This window comes from Panthera tigris, chromosome C2 (genome assembly GCF_018350195.1).
Source record: "Panthera tigris isolate Pti1 chromosome C2, P.tigris_Pti1_mat1.1, whole genome shotgun sequence".
In the NCBI taxonomy this organism is placed as follows: Eukaryota; Metazoa; Chordata; class Mammalia; order Carnivora; family Felidae; genus Panthera; species Panthera tigris.
Window position 1 is genome coordinate 45,110,940 of NC_056668.1, and position 25,406 is coordinate 45,136,345.

A 25,406-nucleotide genomic window follows, 5' to 3' on the forward strand; every position below is an offset into this window, starting at 1 on the left:
AAGCTTCATAGCATTGTGGTCTGAAAGTATGCATGGTATAATTTCAATTCTTGTGAACTTATGAAGGGCTGTTTTGTGACCCAGTATATGATCTATCTTGGAGAATGTTCCATGTGCACTCGAGAAGAAAGTATATTCTGTTGCTTTGAGATGCAGAGTTCTAAATATATCTGTCAAGTCCATCTGATCCAATGTAGCATTCAGGGCCCTTGTTTCTTTATTGACCGTGTGTCTAGATGATCTATCCATTTCTGTAGGTGGGGTGTTAAAGTCCGCTGCAATTACCACATTCTTATCAATAAGGTTGCTTATGTTTATGAGTAATTGTTTTATATATTTGGGGGCTCCAGTATTCGGCGCATAGACATTTATAATTGTTAGCTCTTCCTGATGGATAGACCCTGTAATTATTATATAATGCCCTTCTTCATCTCTTGTTACAGCCTTTAATTTAAAGTCTAGTTTGTCTGATATAAGTATGGCTACTCCAGCTTTATTTTGGCTTCCAGTAGCATGATAAATAGTTCTCCATCCCCTCACTCTCAATCTAAAGGTGTCCTCAGGTCTAAAATGAGTCTCTTATAGACAGCAAATAGATGGGTCTTGTTTTTTTATCCACTCTGATACCGTATGTCTTTTGGTTGGCGCATTTAATCCATTTACATTCAGTGTTATTATAGAAAGATACGGGTTTAGAGTCATTGTGATGTCTGTATGTTTTATGCTTGTAGTGATGTCTCTGGTACTTTGTCTCCCAGGATCCCCCTTAGGATCTCTTGTAGGGCTGGTTTCGTGGTGACAAATTCCTTCAGTTTTTGTTTGTTTGGGAAGACCTTTATCTCTCCTTCTATTCTAAATGACAGACTTGCTGGATAAAGGATTCTCGGCTGCATATTTTTTTCTATTTAGCACACTGAAGATCTCGTGCCAATCCTTTCTGGCCTGCCAAGTTTCAAAAGAGAGATTAGTCACGAGTCTTATAGGTCTCCCTTTATATGTGAGGGCACGTTTATCCCTTGCTGCTTTCAGAATTTTCTCTTTATCCTTGTATTTTGCCAGTTTCACTATGATATGTCGTGCAGAAGATCGATTCAAGTTACGTCTGAAGGGACTTCTCTGTCCCTCTTGGATTTCAATGCCTTTTTCCTTCCCCAGTTCAGGGAAGTTCTCAGCTATAATTTCTTCAAGTACCCCTTCAGCACCTTTCCCTCTCTCTTCCTCCTCTGGGATACCAATTATGCGTATATTATTTCTTTTTAGTGTATCACTTAGTTCTCTAATTTTCCCCTCATACTCCTGGATTTTTTTATCTCTCTTTCTCTCAGCTTCCTCTTTTTCCATAACTTTATCTTCTAGTTCACCTATTCTCTCCTCTGCCTCTTCAATCCGAGCCGTCGTCGTTTCCATTTTGTTTTGCATTTCGTTTAAAGCGTTTTTCAGCTCCTCGTGACTGTTCGTTAGTCCCTTGATCTCTGTAGCAAGAGATTCTCTGCTGTCCTGTATACTGTTTTCAAGCCCAGCGATTAATTTTATGACTATTATTCTAAATTCACTTTCTGTTATATTATTTAAATCCTTTTTGATCAGTTCATTGGCTGTTGTTATTTCCTGGAGATTCTTCTGAGGGGAATTCTTCCGTTTGGTCATTTTGGAGAGTCCCTGGAGTGGTGAGGACCTGCAGGGCACTTCCCCTGTGCTGTGGTGTATAACTGGAGTTGGTGGGCAGGGCCGCAGTCAGACCTGATGTCTGCCCCCAGCCCACCGCTGGGTCCACAGTCAGACTGGTGTGTGCCTTTTCTTCCCCTCTCCTAGGGGCGGGATTCACTGTGGGGTGGCAGTCTGGGCTACTCGCACACTGCCAGGCTTGTGGAGCTGGGGATCTGGCGAATTAGCTGGGGTGGGTAGGCAAGGTGCACGGGGGCAGGAGGGGCAGGCTTAGCTCACTTCTCCTTAGGTGATCCACTTCAGGAGGGGCCCTGTGGCAGCGGGAGGGAGTCAGATCCGCTGCCAGAGGTTTGGCTTCACAGAAGCACAGAGTTGGGTGTTTGCGCGGAGCAAGCAAGTTCCCTGGCAGGAACTGGTTCCCTTTGGGATTTTGGCTGGGGGATGGGCGAGGGAGATGGCGCTGGCGAGCGCCTTTGTTCCCCGCCAAGCTGAGCTCTGTAGTCCGGGGGCTCAGCAACTCTCCCTCCCTTTGTCCTCCAGCCTTCCCGCTTTCCGAGCAGAGCTGTTAACTTATGACCTCCCAGACGCTAAGTCGCGCTTGCTGTCCGAACACACTCTGTCCAGCCCCTCCGCTTTTGCCAGCCAGACATGGGGGCTCTGCTTGGCCTGCATGCTGCCCCTCTGCCCCGGCTCCCTCCCGCCAGTCCGTGGAGCGCGCACCGCCTCGCCGCCCTTTCTACCCTCTTCCGTGGGCCTCTTATCTGCTCTTGGCTCCGGAGACTCCGTTCTGCTAGTCTTCTGGCAGTTTTCTGGGTTATTTAGGCAGGTGTAGGTGGAATCTAAGTGATCAGCAGGATGCGCGGTGAGCCCAGTGTCCTCCTAAGCCACCATCTTCCAACCTCCGCCTGCATTCTTAAACTTATATTCACATTTCTAAGTTTAATCAACTTAACTTGATTAAATGTAGAAGCCTGTACTTTCTAGCACCTCCTGCCTTCTGGAAAGCATTATCTTCAAGCATACAGAATAATTGCATCTTCTGATTAAAATTATGTTGGGTAGACTTACTTCACATACATATAACTACCTTCAGGGTAAATCTTTACATATCAAGTGGAAGGTAAGGATATGGATAACCCTAGGTCAATCTGGCTTTTTTTTAACCAGAATCACCTAATGCAAATGACAATTCAATCCATTTACTCAAACAAATATTTATTGAGCTACTACTCAATAAATAGGACCTGTATCAGGTCCTATAGGTTGAATACTGTATGAGTTTCAGAGAGCTACTATAGCAGATGACACACACAACAGAAATTTATTCTCTCATAGTTATGGAGGCCAAAAGCATACTCTCTCCTAAGGCTCTAGGAGAGAATCCTTCCTTGCCTGTTCTAGGTCTGGTGGCTCCAGGTATTCCTTGGCATGTGGCTATATAACTCTAATCTCTGCCTCTGTCTTCACATGGACTTGTCTACTTTGTGTTCTGTTTTGTCTCTTATAAGGACACTTGTCATTGGATTTGGGCCCACCCAGCTAATACAGGATGAGTAGTAAGTTAAGGAACTTACTTGTACTTGCAAATTCCTTTTTTTTTGTAGGGGCAGGGAGAGGGTGGAGGGGATGTCATCATTCAAATTACTACAGATACTATAGTGAGTAAAGCCCCTCCCCTCATAGAATTCGTAGTCTAATTGAAAAGACAGGTTACAAAAAAAGTGATTTCAGTAAAGCATGATAGAAATGTATTGGTAGAAGTAGTCCAAGAGCTATGGGAACAGAAGTCTGGGGTCCTAATTAAATCTAAACAAGCATAAAAAGCTTCCCAAATGATGTGATGTTCACATAGGAGGATTAAATAGGAATTGGCCATGAAAGAAAGTTTGACACATTTTAAGGAACTGGAATGAATTCAACATAGAGAACGATAAGAGATTAATCTGGAGATATACATTTAGAGTCATTTGTAGAGAGCCATGTGAGCGAAGTTAAAGACTATAGACTTCATCCTGAGATAGAGTCAGCTCTGTGATTGGCCAACACTGATATAATAAAGCAGAAATTATCCCTGTCAGGACCAAGAGGAGCAACACAGGTCCTGAGTGTTCCTCTTACTCCCATATGGCAAATCTTGCTCTTCCCAATATTTGTAGCTTTTATGGATAACATAGTACCATAGTAAAATAGCTTTGAAAGATTGTGGAAAAAAAACATTTAATTCAAAATTCTCATTTTACAGACATGAAGCCAAGGTCAGGCGAGGCTAATGATTTTTCTAGGACCCACAAAAGAGCTGGATCTAGCCATTTGTTCTATTAGCAAAAATGGTAGTGTAAAATACTGGCAATAGCATGGGCCTGGAGCCTGACAAATCGGGATTGGATTGCTAGCTTTCCTGTGTACAAGAAGTGTGACCTCAGCAAGTAATATAACCACCTATACTAGGAATAATAGTAGTACCTACCTATTAAGACTATTGTGCAGATAAATTTGATAATGAATTTGAAGCACTAAACATAGTGCTAGAAGATAATTTAGTATGAAATAGATAGTGACTGTTGTTGATGATGGTATTTCTAATGTTTTCATAATCATCCCAGCCCTATAATCCATGGCACTTTACTCCCAGTATATAACGGTGCATGACATCATACACTCTTATTTCAAATAACTTATATATTTATATACAATTGAACCTTAAACAATGCAAGGGTTAGGGATACCAATAACCCCCTTGCCCCATCCAGTCCAAAGTCTACACATAACTTTCGACTCCCCAAAACTCAACTTCTAATAGCCTACTGTTGACTAGAAGCCTTACCAATAACAAAAACAATTAACACATATTTGTATGTTATATGTATTATATACTATATTGTTACAGTAAAGTAAGCTAGAGAAAAGAAAATGTTAAGAAAATCATAATAGAAGATACACTCACAGTATTATACTGTATTTATCAAAAAACATTTACGTGTAAGTGGAGCCATGCAGTTAAAACTTGAGTGTTCAAGGGTCAACTGTATGCCAATCTCCAAAGAAGAGTGTTTAGGACTTCTAGCACAGAAGTTCAAGAAACAATTATACAGGCATATGCATTTTTCAAAGTGACACAACTGCCTATTCTGATATTCTATTAAAATTTCAATTGAAGCAAAGTTCATAAATATATAATCATAAGTGTGAAAATGAAGGTATATTAGTAAAAATAGCAGTTTGCTAAGCGATTGTTTAAGGTAAACAACACAGTGTTCTATAACAAAGTAATCTGAGTCTCAGAAGGTCCAATTACATAATCTTCCCTGTCTGAACTTTGAATATACGGTCTCAGTAAATTACTTGCTACCTGGCTACTGTGAAAGTACAGTCTCCAGATTTAAAACTCTTGAACTATATTATATATTTTACAAATACAGCAGTTGCTAAGTAAATGTTTTCTTTTTAAATGCCATCTTCTGTATCTTCAAAAATTAATGTTATTTTATGTTTTCTGTAACATCTATCCCTTATAATTTGTTATTCAATAATTTTCATGTGAAATGTGACATTTTAGAGCACTCATTAATTCCTGCAGTATCAGTGTTATTTTGAAGATTAGGAAATTCAGTGAGGACCTAATAAAAAATCTTCAGCACATATTTATTGGATAAGATGCAACCCTTTACCTTGTTTCTGCACAGATTATCAGCTGAAAGAAATAGATGCCTGAAAATATCTTAATTAAATAATAGTGAATAAAATCTAATTCCAAGGTTTAATAAATTTCTTACTGAAAACTGAACATAAATGACAATTGTTTTTATTTACATTTAGGTTTCTTAAAAAGCCTCTTAAATGTTGTGACTGGTTTCTTACTTAACAATAGCTTTTAATGCTCAAAAATTCCCTAGTAGATATGTCATTTTTATGAGGAAGCTATTACTCTGGATATAAATTTGCACATAGTGTATATTGCCTACTTGATTCCCAGAAGAAGAACTATTTCTGTGAAAGTCTTAAAGTACTCAAGTTTAATGAATTATTATGGTAGAGAATTAAATGGTTTTTTTTTTTCAGTTATATTCCTTTTTTCAAGTTTATTTATGTGTTTTGAGAGAGAATGAAAACATGTGCAGGGGAGAAGCAGAGAGAAGGAGAAAGAGAGAATCCCAAGCAGGCTCTGAGCTGACAGGGCAGTAAAACTCACGAACCGTGAGATCATGACCTGAGCCAAAACCAAGAGTCAGAGGTTTGGGGCGCCTTGGTGGCTAAGTTGGTCAAGCATCTGACTTCGGCTAAAGTCATGATCTCATGGTCCATGAGTTCAAGACCCATGCAGGGCTCTGTGCTGACACCTCAGAGCCTGGAGGCTGCTTCAGATTCTGTGTCCCCACCTCTCTCCAGCCCTCCCCCACTCATGCCCTGTCTCGCTCTGTCTCTCAAAAATAAATAAATGTTAAAAAAAATTACAAAAAAGAAAGCGTTGGAGGCTTAACAGCTGAGCCACCCAGATGCCCCATGTTTTTCAGTTATATTATTTGATACAATTTTCTACATATAAATTATTTGATTAATAGATTTTTATAGTAATAAAAATAAAGCTTTATTCAAGTGAAAGGATATTAAAGGGACTGTTTGATTCAATATTTTAGAGTATTGCCAAATAACTGAATTATTACTTAAAGTTATAGCATAGGAAGGGGAAATGAAACATAAAACTTAACCTTGAATTCTGGAGATGGTCATGTGTGAAGTCAGGCAAGTTCTTTACCTTCTGTGGGCTTCAGTTTTTTACTTCTATTATGAAGCAATTGTTCATATCCCATTCAATAAAAAGTATTTCTTATTAAAACTTCAATAATACAGGGGTGCCTGGGTGGCTCAGTTGGTTGAGCATCCAACTCTTGATTTCAGCTCAGGTCATGATCCTAGGGTCATGGGATTGAGTCCTGCTTGGGATTCTCTCTCTCTTTCCCATGCCCTTCTCCTGCTCATGCCCTTCTCTCTCTAAAATAAAAAAAAATTGTGCTTGCTTCGGCAGCACATATACTAAAATTTTTTAAAAAATTAAAAAATTAAAAAACTTCAGTAATACATAGAATGAGAAGTGCTAATGAATTAATTGAAGTAATGTATTTTAGAAGGTTGCCTAAGCAGTAGTAAAACATGCATCCCATGTAATTTTTATAGGTTTGTCAATGAAAGAAATATGTTGTTACCATATGTTATCTAGTTTTTTCTTCAAAAAAGGAAGCTTTCAAATGTCATTTTTAAAATTACTGCTAAACATCTAAGAACTTCCTATGTATATCCTTGTCCTATAACGTGTAAGTTCCTAACTTTAATGTTTGAATTAATCTCTATGAAATATAAAAAAGGTCATTCTTAAAACGAATTATGCAATAGTCTTTCCACTTTGTTGAAAGAGACATCAAAACAGTGCATAAAGCCTGGTCTCTTGATTCAAGTGTTTAAGGAAATAAATTAGCAATAATATAAACAAAATCCTTTAAGTCTATTTGCTGATTTAAATTTGCAACAAATACTTAATCTTAAAATGTGGGATACTAAGAATCCATCTACTTTTATTGGTACTTTTGTAAAAACAAAAACAGAAAAGGAAAGGAAAGAAAAGAAAAAAAGAAAAAAGAAAAGGGCTATGTTGTGGGTTATGATCTCCATCTTCAGCCCTTATTTTGGTTTGTGTGCTAAATAAAGGCAAATATGGTGGACATTTTTGGCATCCATCACCATATTTTCAAGCATATACCAACTTGTAAAATAATTTTCTTAGTGAAATGTCACCCAGGGAAATTTTAATATTGTATTTGTGTTTCAGCTTCTGACATGGCGGCTGAACAGGGACAGATTCTCGTGATAGCCACCGCAGCTGTTGGGGGATTTACTCTCCTCGTCATTCTTACTTTGTTCTTCTTAATCACTGGGAGGTAACGGAAGCATACCAGATTATTTCCAAGATTTGTGAATAACCATTCTCTTATAATACTGTGTATTCATATGCTTTCAAATGTAGCAAACTATGAGAGAAAAAGGGATCAAGGCAGGCTGCTCTGACTGAAGTTTATATGATAACAGAACCACCATGTCCAATTCTCTGTATCAATAGGCTTCGAAATATGTAAGCAACTAAAGACGTGATAGAAACACTTTGAAAGCTATGAAAGATAAATTCTTACTCGATAAGTTTTTCCTTTACCACGTTCAAATTACACCATGAAAGAGATCTTTCCTGGAGAAAAAAAAAAATCATTCAACAGAGAATTTATATAAAAGTTTTCTATAAATTTAGTGTTATAGAATGTGTTCTATTTATTCATTAAATGTTGAATGGATCTATATTAGAATTACATTAATTGGTTTTATAAATCCGGTATTTCTCCACTTGAAGGTAATAGGGGTGGAAATTTAAAGCAACAATAAATTGAACAGAGCAAAAGACCTAGATCTGAATCCTGACTAGCTGGTCAAAGTGCTTCGGGTATCTAAATCTTATTTTTGCATTTTTGCACACATTTGATATAACAATGAATTAAAACCATTTATTGATTTTTAGATATATTAGATTGCTACCATGAGCCAGGTACTGACTGACTATACAGAGATGTGAGTAAAGGTAGTATGTATGAAATCATATAAAAGATTTTTTCTGTAACCCTTGTTATATAAGCCTTGTTATTAGGCCCAGACTTTTGTTAGAAACTGTGAATATATTCAGATCATATTTTTATTCCTACTAAGGAAAAAATAATTCTTTCTTGATTATCAATAGGGACACAAAAGAATATCTCATGAATTTTCCTGATAATATGAAAAACACACATACTGCAAAGAAAACAATGTCATGATTTAAAAGTGCAATAAGAATACCAGCCAAAAAGTATGCATCTATGATGACACCAGCTAAAGTACACCGTCTCAACTGGAAAGTGTCGATATTTGATAATGAGCAGAAATAACAAATAGCTACTTTCAGGGGCAATAGTTTAGTGAATAAACAATAAAACACCTTTTTTTATTTATTTAAAAACTCTACTTACATACCAATATTTTATTAAAATTCACTTTTAAATTATAGAGGATATGCATGCATGGAAAATTATTATCTACAGTTTTAGAGCAGGGTAAAGGTATAGATCAATAAGTTCACAAATGTTTAGAAGTTTGGGTCCCTGCCTGACTGTAACTGCTAGCTATTGAAGGTGTCAGATCTAGGTATAACAAACCCACTTTGATAAAACTTACCAAGGAATAAAGAAACACATGAATATTTTAATATGGTTGAGTTGAAATGGTGACTTCTTTATGAAATTAATTGTAAAATGGACACATGTACCCCACGTTTACTTAAAATTTTTTATGTATAAATAGACATAGTATTGCTCTTGTAATAACTAGAGAGTGTCTCAGAGTCCCCTGTTTGGGGAAGCTGATTAACTGATAGAAGAGTGATAGCTATAGTAATAAGAAAAAAAAATTTGAAAGAATGCAGGAACACTGATAAATTAATCCTAATAAAAAGTGCTAGTTTGGGCATGCCATGGTGTCACCATCATATACTATTGCCCAGCACTCTCCTGTTTCTGTCTCTCTTTATACCTCAGGCTAACCTCTGGCAGGTCCTTGCCATCATTACAGCTTTGGTACAACCATCTTTTACAGTGGGCAGAAAATAAATGTTGGAGTCTCTAAACCAACTAACCATCAGGTTGAAAACAAAATATGCAGTATGATATCCTTCAAATACCAAACGTGATCTACAAAATCCTTAATCACTAGCAGGGGAGAACTGGTTATAAAAACCAACAAACAAGCAAAACCCTATGTATCCTAGTGGAGGTCTAAGCTTGTTTGAAAAACAAACAAAAAAATGTTAGAGTTTTTATGATCGTACCTACGACTCTCTTGCAAGAAGAAGGATTAGAATACAATTTTGGTACATATAAAGTCACAATGACAATTTAATTAGGTAAAAAAAAGAAAACATGCCAACACTTTATGTGTTGCTATGTGTTTAACAAACCTTATTAGAAAAATGTTAAGTGGAAGAAATAACTCTACTGTGTTTTCATTGCCATTTATAACCTAAGTGCTGCTCATGCATTGTGAGTTTGGGGGCATTGATACCTTGATAATATTCTATTTATCATGGAGTTGCACGTAATTTAAAGGCACTCAGTTTGGGGCCCAGAAAGATTATTCAGTTGTTAAAGTATGATGGGGACCTATAAGGTGATTCTAACTCCAAAGTCACAAATTATGTCAACTAGACTGTGATAATTTATATATGATGGTTAATTTCATTCAAAAATATTATTTTTTTCTTATTTGAAAGTACTCTTGAAGAACTGTGGGGTACTTTCTCATGTATGATTTTATTTAAACAGCAGGGCCTCTTTTATCCTCAATTTTTTGAAAAAAAAAAAAAGCCTCTAACTTTATAATGGAAATTGATTTAAATGATGTTTCATTTAATAGTGAGTTGATATATGGCACAATCAGATGTAACTTTTAAGTTACAGTTATGTGTATTTGTAGAATATGAGTTAAGGCTTTATTTCCTCTTTGAGTATTTCAGCAGTGATTTAAATGGCACACATACACATGTGGAAAAGCATTTCATTAAAATATCAGAAATTATTGCCTCAACACATGAATATGGGAAGCTTTAACGAAGATATTACAGGCATTGTAGGCTAAATCAATTTGGCCTAATAAACTTGAGAGATGGGCTCAAAAGTTATCTTTATTTTTGATTTCTGAAGCAGAATTATCTTTAAAAGATAATTTAATGGTAAAGAAAAATTTGTACTAAATTATTTTCAGCTTTTACTTCCATGTTTTCCAATTTATATCACATTAGAAAGTAATATTCTACAAACTGGGGAAGACTACTTCAGTTACATAAGATTAAAAAAATTCATTTTTTAAACCAATAATATACTTTAAGCACATAATAGAGGAGTATTCATTGGAAATTTTTCTATAAAAAATGTAAGACATTTCTGAATAAATACTCAACTTGCCTTAGGGTTTGAAGATAAAATCACATTGAAAGATTGGATGATATACCACAGATGTAGTCTGTTTAACCATTTGGAATTAGAAGTTTGATGAATTGTCAAATCACATGGATGCTGGAGAATTTATTCATGTTGCAGAAGTCATGCGAGATAAGCATCTTCTCTTTCTCAGAGCACAATTATCCCAAGAGAGAACAGAACATACCTTTACAAAATTCTGACATAAAAAGAAAGCATGTTCTTTAGCAATGAAACTAGAAAACAGTTGTCTAAATTTCTGAGATTCTGACTCAAAAACATTTTCTCATTTTGACTTTTAATGCTTTCTACCAGCTCCAGCTATTAGAAGTTCTATAAGGAAGCATGTGATGGTTATTGCTGATTATAGAATATTCTCTAAGATTCCTATCATTCAAACCAATCAATCCACGTGAGAGTATTTTATTCTTATCTGGGATTAATTCTGATCTATACAAAAAAAAAAAAAGAAACTTGTGATATAAAGATATTCTTAAACATGGCCTTTGTGATAAGAACTTGGCCTACTGGTGATAGGTAATTTAGTTGGTTTTGGTTCTCATCCAGCATAATTCTAAAACTAAGATTCTGCTTACCCTTTTCAAAGGTGCCAATGGTACATCAAAGCTAAAATGAAGTCAGAAGAGAAGAGGAGAAACCACTTACAGCAGAATGGGCATTGTAAGTAGTACAGTGACCCTTCCATTATTTTACATTGCTCTAGCCCTCAAGAGTTCATTTTAAACTTGTATCCACTGAGTTGAGAAAACCTGAAAAAATGTACTTCCAACCTTTCAGCACTAAGGCTTTTCATCTGGATTCCAGGTTTGTTGGTGGAAATTGCACCTGCTTCTCATTAAATGATAGTACTTTTTTCCTAATTCTGCTTGCTGGAAAACACGAAGGCTGAATATGCTAAAAATACAAGATGACTGCTTATATCTAGTTATTTACCATTCACAATGACTCCTGAATGCAAGTTGGTTTAATTTAGTGGAGCATTAGCCATAGAAATATTAGGGAACTTTTATTCCTTCTTGTAGGGACTGTCATTTAAACATATAACAAATCAATTTACAATTCATTAACACTAAAAAAGAAAATCAGCTCTTTAACTTTTAGAATATGTATGAAATCCTTGAGCTGACTACAAGGTTATATTCATTTGTAGAATCTCTTCCCAAGCAAGCTATAATTACCACTATAGTTGGTTTGATAATTGCCACCCTCTCCTCCCCAACACCCACCTCCACCTCCACCTCCAAATGGCAAACTACTTTGTCAAGACGGTTTCTCTGTCGTGAGATGCTGAATTAACATCTCAGAAAGGGATGTTCTCTAATTAACCACAGTGTAGAAATAATGTGTGAGGCAAGCTGTTTAACTCTTTCAACTCATTTTTTTACTTCAGATTGAGCAAAAGGAGTAAGAGACTTTTCAATCTATATCACTTTCTGAAGGAGGCAGAAAGGATTTAAGTGAGGAAATTACAAACTAGAGGGACGGTTTAGGGCTATTTCTAAGGCTCACAGGATTTGTCAGTGGTCTGAGGACTATCTGTATTAGGATGTTCCATGTTCACTCGCCAGAGTTCTGACTCAGAAGGTGCATGGTAGGGCCAAGACATACGCATTTTTAGCAAGGTGTCCCTGGCTGCTCTTTTCTTACAATACGTTTGAGGCTCACTGCACTGGCAGAGAAGGGAAAGCTAAGACAGCCACTGCCAGCCATGGGATGAGCGGGAAATGTTGCGAACAGATGCAGAAACCTGGACCCAAACACCTGGATAGATGACATATGCTGAGCAACCTTAAGACTCACTGCAGGACATTTAGTACTGAAATGCAAAGGAAAAAGATGTTCCTGAGATATTTTATTATCTGCTTTCCAACTAGCAGTTTTTGCATAAACTAAACCAGATGGGCCCAGCAAGAAGCAATGAAAATAACCTAAGACAGCCAAGAAAGTAAAAGAAAGATAACAAACCGAGTTTTAAGAAACCATGGGTAAGTTAAATAAGTAACCAGATAGTCGACATATATTGTGTTTACAAGAAAAAAGAAGGTGATGTTAACACCACATATCCAATTAGATACAACTAATCATCTAATAGTAGCCACTGGATTTGAGTTTATACAGTATTCATTCTGAAACCACAACTCCCATTAAGTAAAAAAGTATCTGCAATATGAACCAGAGGTAAAGATTATCTGTTCTCTTTTCCTCCAATCTAAACTTTGGAAGTCACATAAAGCATAGTATTTCAGAATCATTGTCAGGCCTAAGTATACCTAGAATGCTTTGCTGATGATATTTGGGGAAGTACTAATATTTTCATTGTTGTTCATCTGGTAGCAGAAGACAGTAGGCAAAAAGTAATGTAAGGGGGCAACAAGTGTAGAGGAACTCATGAAGCAAATTCTGCTGACAATGGACATTTCAGCACCTCCTCTAAACTCACTCCATTAGCTTTTATTTGTTTGCTTTTGAAATTTTCTTGCAAGAGCATGTTTCTGAGGAATCCTAGCCAACAAATAACTCGGGGTATTATGCAGCTTTCAAAATCTAAAGCAACAAAACCAAGTATCACCTATTCACTATGCCATGAATTTGCATTGATCTTTTAATCCCTACTAATTCATATTTAATAAAGGTTTGCTGTGTGATTATTACCTGTAAAACCATACCTAAGGTATTTGGAAAGATACAAAGATGTATAAGAAATGATCTCCTGTCCTCCGGGAGCCAGAAATCCATTGGAAAACAGAAACCTACCAGCAAAACAGAGGAATATCTACACACAGTCTGTGATTTCTTCAGATACTGAAAGAAGTGGCAAATGAAAAAATAACCACACATTCAAGTTTTCCAGCCATCCCTGTTTGTCATCTGAGTGCAAAGTGTCCAGGAGGGACACCAACAGGCTTGCTCATTTTGGCAGAAAGGGTTTTGGGAGAAAGGCTTATGCCTTTTCCCCCCATGTCCTGAGCTAGATCAAGTACAAAATGTATGGGTTGTTTGTGAATTAGTGAGCTGATTAAACATTTTACAGAAATATAATAAATATGTTTTCTGGAACCTGTCAGCTCACTCTCTATTAAACCACCAGGTCATTTTACATTAACAGGTAAATAAATTTTTGATTCCAAGTACTCAACTCTTTATTGGGGGGTGAGGAGGAGTGGGACAGAAAGAAAAGAGAATTGAAGTAACTAACAAGAATGACGACTTTAATATGTCAATCCTTGTTTTAAACATACACAAGATGTGTAATCACTAAAATACTTTTAAACTAAATCAATCTTTTTTTGTTGTTGTTGTTGGTTTGCAGTACGCTTCCCAGGAATTAAAACTTATATAGATCCAGATACATATGAAGACCCATCCCTAGCAGTTCATGAATTTGCAAAGGAGATTGATCCCTCAAGAATTCGCATTGAGAGAGTCATTGGGGCAGGTAAACATAAAATCTGTACTTTTGAAGATATGATTCCTTGATGGTTTTGTAGCTAGGTTATCAACATAATATTTTAAATCTTAGCAGTTTTAGTCTTGAAAAATTTCAAGAAAGGAGAAGTAAAATTATCTTCTATATGCTGTTACTTTTTTAAGTATGTAAGCACCTAAATTCATTTTCTAAGCAAACGTCATTTTTAACTCCTGTAGTCTTCTTTCAGTATGGAGGTAACTTACAATGAAACTAGGGTCATACAGGAATTCATTTTGAAGATGTAACTTCAGGAGTTTTTCATAAGTTGTTAAAGATTTACTGAGGCCCTCAAGGTACCTGGGTGGCTCAGTTGGTTGAACATTCGACTCTTGATTTCATCTCAGGTCGTGATCCCAGGGTCATGGGATTGAGCCCTGGTTGGGCTCCTTGCTGAACGTGGAGTCTGCTTAAGATACTTTCTCTCTCTTTCTCTCTCTGCCCCTCTCCCCAGCTTGTGCATTCTCTCTTTAAAAAAAATAAATTAAAAATAAAATAAAATAAATGATTTACTCAGGCCCCAACATCTATAGATATATAGTATAATTAGTGTTCATATTGATGACTGGCTCTGCAGGATCCAGAAGTGTTCTAAAAATCATTGAGGGTAAAATTAGCTTCAGTATAGTTTTATATCATTTCAATGCTAATTAGTGATTTTCCCTATGTAGAATGTTCAAACAGAACACTATTTTATTCAGCTCTCCTATATAAATACAAAACTATTGTGAATTAGTTCCCAAGACCTTATTCTGTTCATACTTATGACAGAGGCTAAGTTGGTATAACAAAGAGACCTCAGCATATTTATTCTTCTTTCAAGTCCTTGACCTAAGGAACAGTCCATGTTAGCAGAGGAATGATCATTCAGGAGGTCTTGAAAGGACCCAAGTTCCTTGTACTGTTTGCTCTGCCTTTCCTTAGTGTGTCATCTTCCTCTGAATGGTCAAAGCTGGGACACCAATGCATCTGCCTTCCAACCTGTGAGAAAGAAAAGGAAAGAGTTCAGTCTTTTTTTTTTTTTTTTTTTTGGCTTTGTCTGTAAGACAATAACACGGAACTTGTAAACATGTCTATTCACATCTCAATGTTCCAGTTCAATTACCTGGGCACAAAGAGAGTTTGGTAACATATTCTCTGACTGGACAGCCATGCAAACAGCTAAGAAGGGGAAGGAGAAAGTGTAAGTAGAGAAGGGAGACTGGATCCTGAACAGGGGTATTGGTCTCCTCTCGATGCTGGATACCTGTTATGTACTGTTTTGAGCAGTACATACAAAGCATGACCATTCCAGCCAGGTATCATGTCTTTGCAGAGGCCAAAGAAAGAAGCTGACCATCCCTTGTTTCTTTCCAAAGCCCTTCTCCACAAGAGGACCAGCTGCATAATCTGCAGAGACCAATGCAGAATGAAAATGTAGAGTCTCTTGTTAAAAAGTTACTAAGAATTTCAAGATAGTGACATCAGAGCATTAAACAAGTGACAGAGCCCTTCTAAACTCAGGACTCTGTATGACTAGTCACATTGAATGGACTCTGTTTCCCAGATACACAGTAATCTAGCACTATACAGGAATTCCAGAAACATTTGGAGAGAGTCCTTCATTATATCACTTCATTCGCTATGCACAATGGGTCATCTCATCTCCTACAAGGCTAGAGCTCCCTTTGAAAGCTGACACAAGGGGCCTATACACTTAATCCTAGTGCTCACAGCTGAAGAGTCTGTCTTATCAGAAAGATTAAGAACCTGGAATGAAACCAGATTCTCTATTCTCTTCTGCTGAACATAAAACACATCAATGGGCATTGAAGGTATAATTGAAAGAGTGATTGCATTATAGTCATTTAGTTTGGGGATTCATTTACTTAACACAGCAGAGAAATAGAGAAGAGAGAAGGTTAAATAATTCCATTGCATGCTACTGTTGGCTTTCTTCATCAAGTCCCCAAGAAAAAGTGGTATAGCCTTTTATACTGCAGTGTTCAGTCCTCATGTAGATACAGTAGAAGCATTTTCCATTGTAGTCCTTTGTGCATAAATTAAATGGCAGTGTCTGAAATCATAATGTTGAGAAATAATATCAAATATCTTAAATGATAACAAATAAGTATTTTTTTTAGTTTTTTAGATTTTATTCAACCAGAATATAAATTTTGTCCTAAAAAAAAAAGTATGACACATTGCCAAAGCAGTGACTGTTAAAGAGACTACTTGAATATCATCCCCCCTATTCTATCTAACATCTAATAAGTTGTATTGGGATTCTTCTCATTTGGCAAAGAAAGAATATCTAAACCAGGTAGTCAATCCTATACACCAGTATTCCTTTTTATATTTATTCACCTTTGGTTACTTCAAGTTTCATACAATATGCTGTCTTTTTATTGTTTGTCTTCAAAAAAAATCATAAAAATAAAAATGCTTTATGTTACAAAGTTGTAACATATGTTATATTGTAACATAACTTCGCACTTTGCATTCCTGGCCAGTGCTACTTTGTAATTAACCTCATTATGTCACGTTCCTAAAACTCTATTTGGATGTGGAAAAAAGTAGTAATTCTGTGGACATTTGTCACAGAAGTAGTGTGAAAAAAGCATTGTTTGGTCAAACTATGGAAGAATTGATAGAATTATGTAATATCTCTGACATAATTACACAATTGGTTACTTGCCCAACACTTTACTATAAAGCCTTTCCTTAGGTTGTCTTATATCCTTTATTTTTTCCCACCTATTTGATTGTTTCTTCTCAGACTCCTATTTTCTCATCATCTGTGTGCATTAGGTATTTCCCTTGGAGATGTAAATTAAATGACTTGAGGGGAGAGGTGTGTTGTAGTAGTGGTGATGGGAGAGAAGCAAGACATCAGGTCTTAGTAATTGTCAGGGGAAAGGTATTTAGTTCTGACTGAAGCACTGAGAAAGCCATAGAGGGGATACTGAGATTCACCATTCATTGCTGAGGAGAAATCAACAAGACCTACATGTGTTTTGTTTTGTTTTTGTTTGTTTTTTTGTTTGTTTATAAAGAAATAGTTTAAAATGTTGTCCTGGGCACTTTCCAGGGTAGTGAAATGTTCCAAGTCTAGGCAGAGAAGAGCCTGCAGAGTGAAGCTATATGCAGGCAGCAGGTATATTTACTAGGCCTGGGAATTCTTGGGTTCCTTTAGATGAGTTAGATTGTAGATGAAAGAGAAAATAAAAGCTGAGGGTTGATAAAGTGTAAGCTGCCTATAAACTCATGCTTCAGATTCAGATCTGGTCTGAATAAGGTTGCGTGGTCCAGTTTGAAAAGTTCCCAAAGTTGACTCGAATTTGGAAGTTAAGTTGAAACAGGGCTGTGGAGTCAAACAAATTAGTCGAGTAGTGATTCTGCAGTTTAACAGTTGCATGATTTGGGCCAAATTCTGAGCTTCAATTCCCTCATCTATAAAATGGGCATACCTACCTGCTTTCTGAGGTTGTCGTCAGGTTTGAGATATATATGTATAAACACCTGGCCTTCAGCACAAGGAATGCAGCAAGCCATCTTAACCTGTCTCCTTTAGTGTATTTTATTGTTGAAGTCTTAACATAATAGCTAACTCCCTTGTGAAATTGAATGTTAACCTTTGGTAATAATAATGCTTACCCTAGCTTTTTTTTTTTTTTTTTTTTTTTGCTGCTTCCCTTTGGAGATTCTTCAATTCTGATAATGATGATGATTAACACATAGTTTTTATTGAGCACCTACTCAAGTTCAGACCCTGTGTTAAGTGCTTTTCATATATTTTCTTATAAAGTTGTCGTAATAACCCCATGAGGAAGATATTATTATTCTCATTTATAGGTGAAGAATGAGGTTAAGAAACATTAAGTGGCCTGCTCAAGATTGTAAGATTAGGTCGTAGAAGACCTGGGGTTCACACCCAGCTATGACTGACTCCCAAGCTACATTTTTTTTTTACAATTTAACTTTATTTTTTATTTTTTTATTTTTTAAAATTTACATCCAAATTAGTTAGTATATAGTGAAGCAATGATTTCAGGAGCAGATTCCTTAGTGCCCCTTACCCATTTAGACCATCCCCCCTCCCACAACCCCTCCAGCAACCCTCAGTTTGTTCTCCATATTTATGAGTCTTTTTTGTTTTGTCCCCCTCCCTGTTTTTATATTATTTTTGTTTCCCTTCCCTTATGTTCATCTGTTTTGTCTCTTAAAGTCCTCATATGAGTGAAGTCACATGATTTTTGTCTTTCTCTGACTAATTTCACTTAGCATAATACCCTCCAGTTCCTTCCACATAGTTGCAAATGGCAAGGTTTCATTCTTTTTGATTACTGAGTAATACTCCATTGTATATATATACCACATTTTCTTTATCCATTTATCCATCCCTACCCAAGCTGCTATTCTTAACCAGTGTTATATTGTATCTATGCTATTAGTTTACTCTTCAACTCAAAACACTGTGTCCATAAAAGGTATCAAAATGTGCTTTAAAAAGGAACCATTCCCAATTTTAAAAAATCTTAAGTAGTTTAAAGATACTTAATATCTCATTGAAACAAAAATTTTAACTGAAAGACAATCAGGAAATCATTTTCATGAAAGAATATTGAATTTCTTATGCTGTATGGATATTTAGAGAATAAATGTATTTTGTGAAGAAAATAAATTACATATAAACCAAAGTCTGAAAGAACCAATTAGAGATATATACAATCTAGAAATAATTGTAATCCTTAAGATTTATTATTATTTTATCATTCATGAAAATGTTTGAGAATTTATAGATATGAAAGCTTATTTGTGTTCTTTTATGATTCCAAATACTACATTATTTTTGTATAAGAGCTCAAAAACTATACCCACCTGTTCTCATATATGGATAATGGATAAGGATAATGGATAAATATGAGAAATTTGAGAATATAAAAACTGGAAAAAATCCAGAAATTAGATAAATGTATTTCTGAGGCCAAAGAAGTTAATACTTCAAATAAATAAAGGTGTAGACCATTAAGCATTTTTCATAGGGTTGGGAAGGGACTTTTATGTGCAAGGCTGTTATTTGCTGCTGTCCAGTGAGTCCTATTAGAATTCTTCTCCTTGTGTTTTGCTCTAAAGAACAAATGTTATTTGGGGATGCTTGGGTGCCTTGAAGTGTCAGACTTCAGCTCAGGTCATGATCTCATGGTCTGTGGGTTTGAGTCCCATGTCCAGCTCCATGCTGACACCTTGGAGTCTGGAGTTTGCTTTGGATCCTGTGTCTCCCTTTCTTTCTGCTCCTTCCCCACTCATGCACTGTCTCTCTCTCTCTCTTTCTCTCTCTCTCTCTCTCCCTCTCTCTCAAAAATAAATAAATGTTATTATTATTTTTTTTTTAATAACAAATGTTATTCTAATGCCAGCATAATCAAATGCCATTTATTGCTTGGATTTACTTTTCTAAAATTTGCCTCCTCCTCCTTAAATAAAAGTATGTCTTTCCAGAATATTAAAAGCCCTAATTTAACTAATGATAAGATTATTCAGAATAAGTAATGCATCACTGAGCAATTGGCTTATCAATGTAATTCAAATGAGCTATCTCAGAGAAAAATTAGCAAATCTAAAGGTGCAGTAAATAGCATCTTTACTGTTTAAAAAAAAAAAAAGAATGCTTTCCAGGTTTCTAATTGGGAGACACGTTACAGAGTCATTAAATACTTCTAAAATTGGTTGTTAAAAAATGAACCCCAAAATAGCTTCATTAAAATTTTTTTTTAATTTTTTTTTTAACATTTATTTATTTTTGAGACAGAGAGAGACACAGCATGAACGGGGGAGGGGCAGAGAGAGAGGGAGACACAGAATCAGAAGCAGGCTCCAGGCTCTGAGCCATCAGCCCAGAGCCGGACGCGGGGCTCGAACTCGCGAACCGCAGATCGTGACCAGAGCTGAAGTCGGACGCTCAACCGACTGAGCCACCCAGGCGCCCCAAAGCTGCATTAAAATTTTAAGAAAGAAAATGAGAAATGATATTACACATAACCCAAAACATTTCTTTATATGTTCCCTCAGAAATGTTTGTTAGATGGCTAATATCTACTTATACGAGGCACTGTGCTTTTTTTTTTTTTCATAGTAAGTCACTATGCTTATCAAAAACATATGCAGTCAGCCTGTCTTCTATAACTTTTGTCCTGGGATTTTCAACTTTGTAATTATCCAAATATTATGTGACAAATCCTTAGAAAACTTATGCAATATCTAGGCTTAATACACACACACATGCATATACATATATATACATATATACAGTATATATACATACATACTTAAAATTCCTTATCTTTCACTGTAAATTTTATTTTTTTTAATGAGTTTTCTAGGACACTTTTTTTTTGGTATATCACTATTCTATTTAATAGTGGCAGCTTATCTTTGTTCATCAATACAGGCCTGAATTTCCATGAAAATGTGCATTTCCATTTAAATGAAGTGAGCAGCTCTGTTGCATAGGAGACTATCAAGAGCATCTATCTTCTTTGACTTTTTGCATCATAAAATGAAATACTGTGGCCAGAGGACTGTAAAACAGAAATTCCCAGGCTAAAAGAACCAGGTCAGATTAGGATAGAATCATTATTTTACACATATCTTGAGAGATAATGAGAAGACTGGTAAACTGAATTTTAATCATGGGCTGAAAAAGGTCATTGAAAGGCTTTTCCTTTTTCAGGACAGTCCTGAACCTAAACCATTAGAAGAAACACTTGGCTTGCAGAATATCTATAATTTTGAAACATTATTCCATTGAAAAAATCATCCTTGTGTCTGTAAGCCCATAGGGTACCCTCTCATATTTGACCTTCCCTCTTTCCCTAGTCTCAGTGGAAATGCATAATATCTCTCAGCCATTCATATTCTATTCCTTTATCTATACAAACTCATTATTGCCTCCACTATCAGCCTTCTTTTCTCTTGGCTTAGTCACCATTTTTTTTTCTCTTCCTAGAATAGTCCAGGAAGTTTTAACTGTTGGTTTCTCAGCAAGCATCTGCAGGTAAAAGAAAGTCAGAAGGACAACAAAGAGGACATAAAAAGTGAATGACAAACCAGTGATTTATTCAGTCTAATATTTGGTTCTGTTATTGCCATCTCCTTTGAGGTCATAGCTGTACTTGCTAATATGCAGGGCAAAATGCTCACTTCCGGTGCCACTGCTAATTCTCCTGCAAACCTCCAAATAACCCTTCTAGAATCTATTATTTTTTTAGTTATCTTAAAGGAACTCTCTTATCCCCTATATTATTTTTGTTCCTCTTCCACAGCTATATTGTATTTTGTTTGCAACATGACAAGAGGAGTGTGGGCAGTATTCCAGATGCAGTCTCACAATTCATTTTTTACAAGAAGAAACTTGTGTTTATGGCTTAGTTCCTCCATGATTGATTAGATGATCTTCTCAAATGTAAATTTTGTTCTTGTCCATCAATTTAAAGGATTTATGGTAGAGGTCAGATTAATTTTCTTTTCTATTCTTGAAACCCCTTTGCCCAATCAATTAGACTGAAAATAAGATCAACAGCAGATTCTGGCAAGACTTTTGTGCCTTTTACTCAAGAATTTCATAGCATTCTAAATCAAATGATGTAATGAAAGATGGGCTATATCCATTTTCCCTGGACATTATAGTATGAATAAAAAGGACAGACTGGAACCAGACAGACCCAGGCTTGAATCACAGTATTATTATTAATTTACTCTATGACCTTCAGCAATTTAGTGATTTCTCAGAAATTTGGTTTGCTTACCTATAAAATGGATTCTTCATAATAATAATAATAATAATAATAATAATAATAATAATAGCTATTATGTAGGATTAGTGTAAAATTTAGAGATGACACATACTGAGGCTCTGTCATACAGTAAACACTCAGTAAAAGGGCAGAAACATGACTATCAGATTCAAAATAGTTTTTATATTTAGTTGAAATGGCTAAGAAGAATGGCACTCTACACGTAATTCTCAAAATACATTTGATATAAATACCTTCCCATACAGAATTTGATGATCAATGCCATAGTAACTAGAATGATATGTATGATTTTCAGAGTTAGTTGAAAATTAGTAGTTAAAAATGAAGTTTCATTTTTATCAGTACATTAAGAGCTATGTGTATATGAGCAAATTATTTCCTCTTTTTATTTTTTGAAACTTTTTTTTTATTTTAGAGGGAGAGCATGAACAGGGGAGAGAGAGAGAGAATCTTAATCAAGGTCCATGCTCAGGATGGAACCCAACATGGGGCTTGATCCCACGCATGACCTGAGCTGAAATCAAAACTCAAATGCTCAAACTGAGCCACCCAGGTGCCCCTGTTTTTCTTTCTTTTTTTTTTAATTATTTTTTTAATTTACATTCAAATTAGTTAGCATACAGTGCAAAAATGATTTCAGGGTAGATTTCTTAATACCCCTTACCCATTTACCCCATCTCCCCTTCCACATCCCCTATAGCAACCCTCAGTTTGTTCTCTATATATGAGTCTCTTATGTTTTTTCCCCTTCCCTGTTTTTATATTATTTTTGCTTTCCTTCCCTTATGTTCATCTGTTTTGTATCTTAAATTCTTCATTTGAATGAAGTCATATGATATTTGTCTTTCTCCGACTAATTTCACTTAGCCTAATACCCTCTAGTTCCATCCATGTAATTGCAAATGGCAAGATTTCATTCTTTTTCATTGTCAAGTACTACTCCATTGTGTGTGTGTATATATATATATATATATATACACACACACACCCAACATCTTTAACCATTCCCCATCAATGGACATTTGGGCTCTTTCCATACTTTGGCCATTGCCGATAGTGCTGCTATAAACATTGGGGTGCTTGTGCCCCTTCAAAACAGTACACCTGTATCCCTTGGATAGATACCTAGTAGTGCAATTGCTGAGTCGTAGGGTAGTCCTATTTTTAATTTTTTGAGGAAACTCCATACTGTTTTCCAGAGTGGCTGCACCAGCTTACATTCCCAATGGCAGTGCAAAGGGGTTCCTTTCTCCACATCCTCGCCAACATCTATTGTTGCCTGATTTGTTAATGTTAGCTATTCTGACAGGTGTGAGATAGTATCTCATTGTGGTTTTGATTTGTATTTCCCTGGTGATGAGTGATGTTGAGCATTTTTTTCATGCGTCATTTGGCCATCTGGGTGTCTTCTTTATCTGATATGTCATTTACAAATATCTTCTCCCATTCTGTCAGTTGCCTTTTAGTTTTGCTGATTATGACCTTTGCTGTGCAGAAGCTTTTTATTTTGATGAGGTCCCAATAGTTCATTTTTGCTTTTGTTTCCCTTGCCTCTGGGGATGTGTTGAGTAAGAAGTTGCTACAGCTGAGGTCAAACAGGTTTTTGTCTGCTTTGTCCTCTAGGATTTTGATGGCTTCCTGTCTTATGTTTAGGTCTTTCATCCATTTTTAGTTTATTTTTGTGTATGGTGTAAGAAAGTGATCCAGGTTCATTCTTTTATGTCGCTGTCCAGCTTTCCCAGCACCATTTGCTGAAGAGACTGTCTTTATTCCATTGGATATTCTTTCCTGCTTTGTCAAAGATTAGTTGGCTATATGTTTATGGGTCCATTTCTGGGTTCTCTATTCTGTTCCATTGATCTGAGTGTCTGTTTTTGTGCCAGTACCATACTGTCTTGATGATTACAGCTTTGTAATATAGCTTGAAGTCTGGGATTATGATGCCTCCAACTTTGGTTTTCTTTTTCAAGATTGCTTTGGCTATTCAGGGTCTTTTCTGGTTCCATACAGATTTTAGGATTGTTTGTTCTAGCTCTGTGAAGAATACTGGTGTTATTTTGATAAGGATTGCATTGAATATGTAGATTGCTTTGAGTTGTATTGACATTTTAACGATATTTGTTCTTCCAATCCAGGAGCATGGAATATTTTTCCATTTTTTTGTGTCTTCTTCATTTTCTTTCATAAGCTTTCTATAATTTTCAGTATATGGATTTTTCACCTCTTTGGTTAGATTTATTCCTAGGTATTTTATGGGTTTTGGTGCAATTGTAAATGGGATAGATTCCCTGATTTCTCTTTCTGTTGGTTCATTATTGGTGTATAGGAATGCAACCAATTTCTGTGCATTGATTTTATATCCTGTGACTTTGCTGTATTCATGGATCAGTTCTAGCAGTTTTTTTGATATTATCTTTTGGGTTTTCCGCATAGAGTATCATGTCATCTGCGAAGAGTGAAAGTTTGACCTCCTCCTGGCCAATTTGGATGCCTTTTATTCCTTTGTTTTGTCTGATTGCTGAGGCTAAGACTTCCAATACTATGTTGGCTAACAGTGGTGAGAGTGGACACTCTGTCATATTTCTGACCTTAGGGGAAAAGCTTTCAGTTTTTCCCCATTGAGGATGGTATTAGTGGTAGGTCTTTCATATATGGCTTTTAAGATCTTGAGGTATGATCCTTCTGTCCCTACTTTCTTGAGGGATTTTATCAAGAAAGCATACTGTATTTTGTCAAATGCTTTCTCTGCAACTATTGAGAGGATCATGTGGTTCTTGTCCTTTCTTTCACTCATGTGATGTATTATATTGATTGTTTTGTGGATATCAAACCAGCCCTGCATCTCAGGTATAAATCCCACTTGGTCATGGTGAATAATTTTTTTAATGTATTGTTGGATCCATCCAACATTGGCTAATATCCTGTTGAGGATTTTTGCATCCATGTTCATCAGGGAAATTGGTCTATAGTTCTCCTTTTTAGTGGGGTCTCTGTCTGGTTTTGGAATCGGGGTAATGCTGGCTTCATAGAAAGAGTTTGGAAGTTTTCCTTCCATTTATATTTTTTGGAAGAGCTTCAAGAGAATAGGTGTTAACTCTTCCTTAAATGTTTGGTAGAATTCCCCTGGAAAACAATCTGGCCCTGGACTCTTGTTTTTTGGGATATTTTTAATTACTGATTCAATTTCTTTACTGGTTTTGAGTCTGTTCAAATTTTCTATTTCTTCCTGTTTCAGTTTTGGTAGTGTATATGTTTCTAGGAATTTGTCCATTTCTTCCCAATTGCCCATTTTATTGGCATATAATTGCTCATAATATTCTCATACTATTGTTTTTATTTCTGCTGTCTTGGTTGTGATCTCTCCTCTTTCATTCTTGATTTTATTTTTTGGGGTCCTTTCCTTTTTCTTTTGATCAA

At 36.0% G+C, this 25,406-nt stretch overlaps 1 protein-coding gene across 2 annotated transcripts in view; it reads left to right on the plus strand.

Annotated features, from left to right (window-relative positions):
* Positions 1-25,406, plus strand: part of EPHA6 (EPH receptor A6) — an 867,849-nt gene that overhangs the window by 612,362 nt on the left and 230,081 nt on the right. For both annotated transcript variants that reach the window (XM_042998967.1, XM_042998968.1), the window contains 3 exons: positions 7,487-7,595; positions 11,314-11,387; positions 14,038-14,163. In XM_042998967.1, coding sequence (XP_042854901.1) covers positions 7,487-7,595; positions 11,314-11,387; positions 14,038-14,163 — 309 coding nt within the window. The remainder of the gene's footprint in view (positions 1-7,486; positions 7,596-11,313; positions 11,388-14,037; positions 14,164-25,406) is intronic.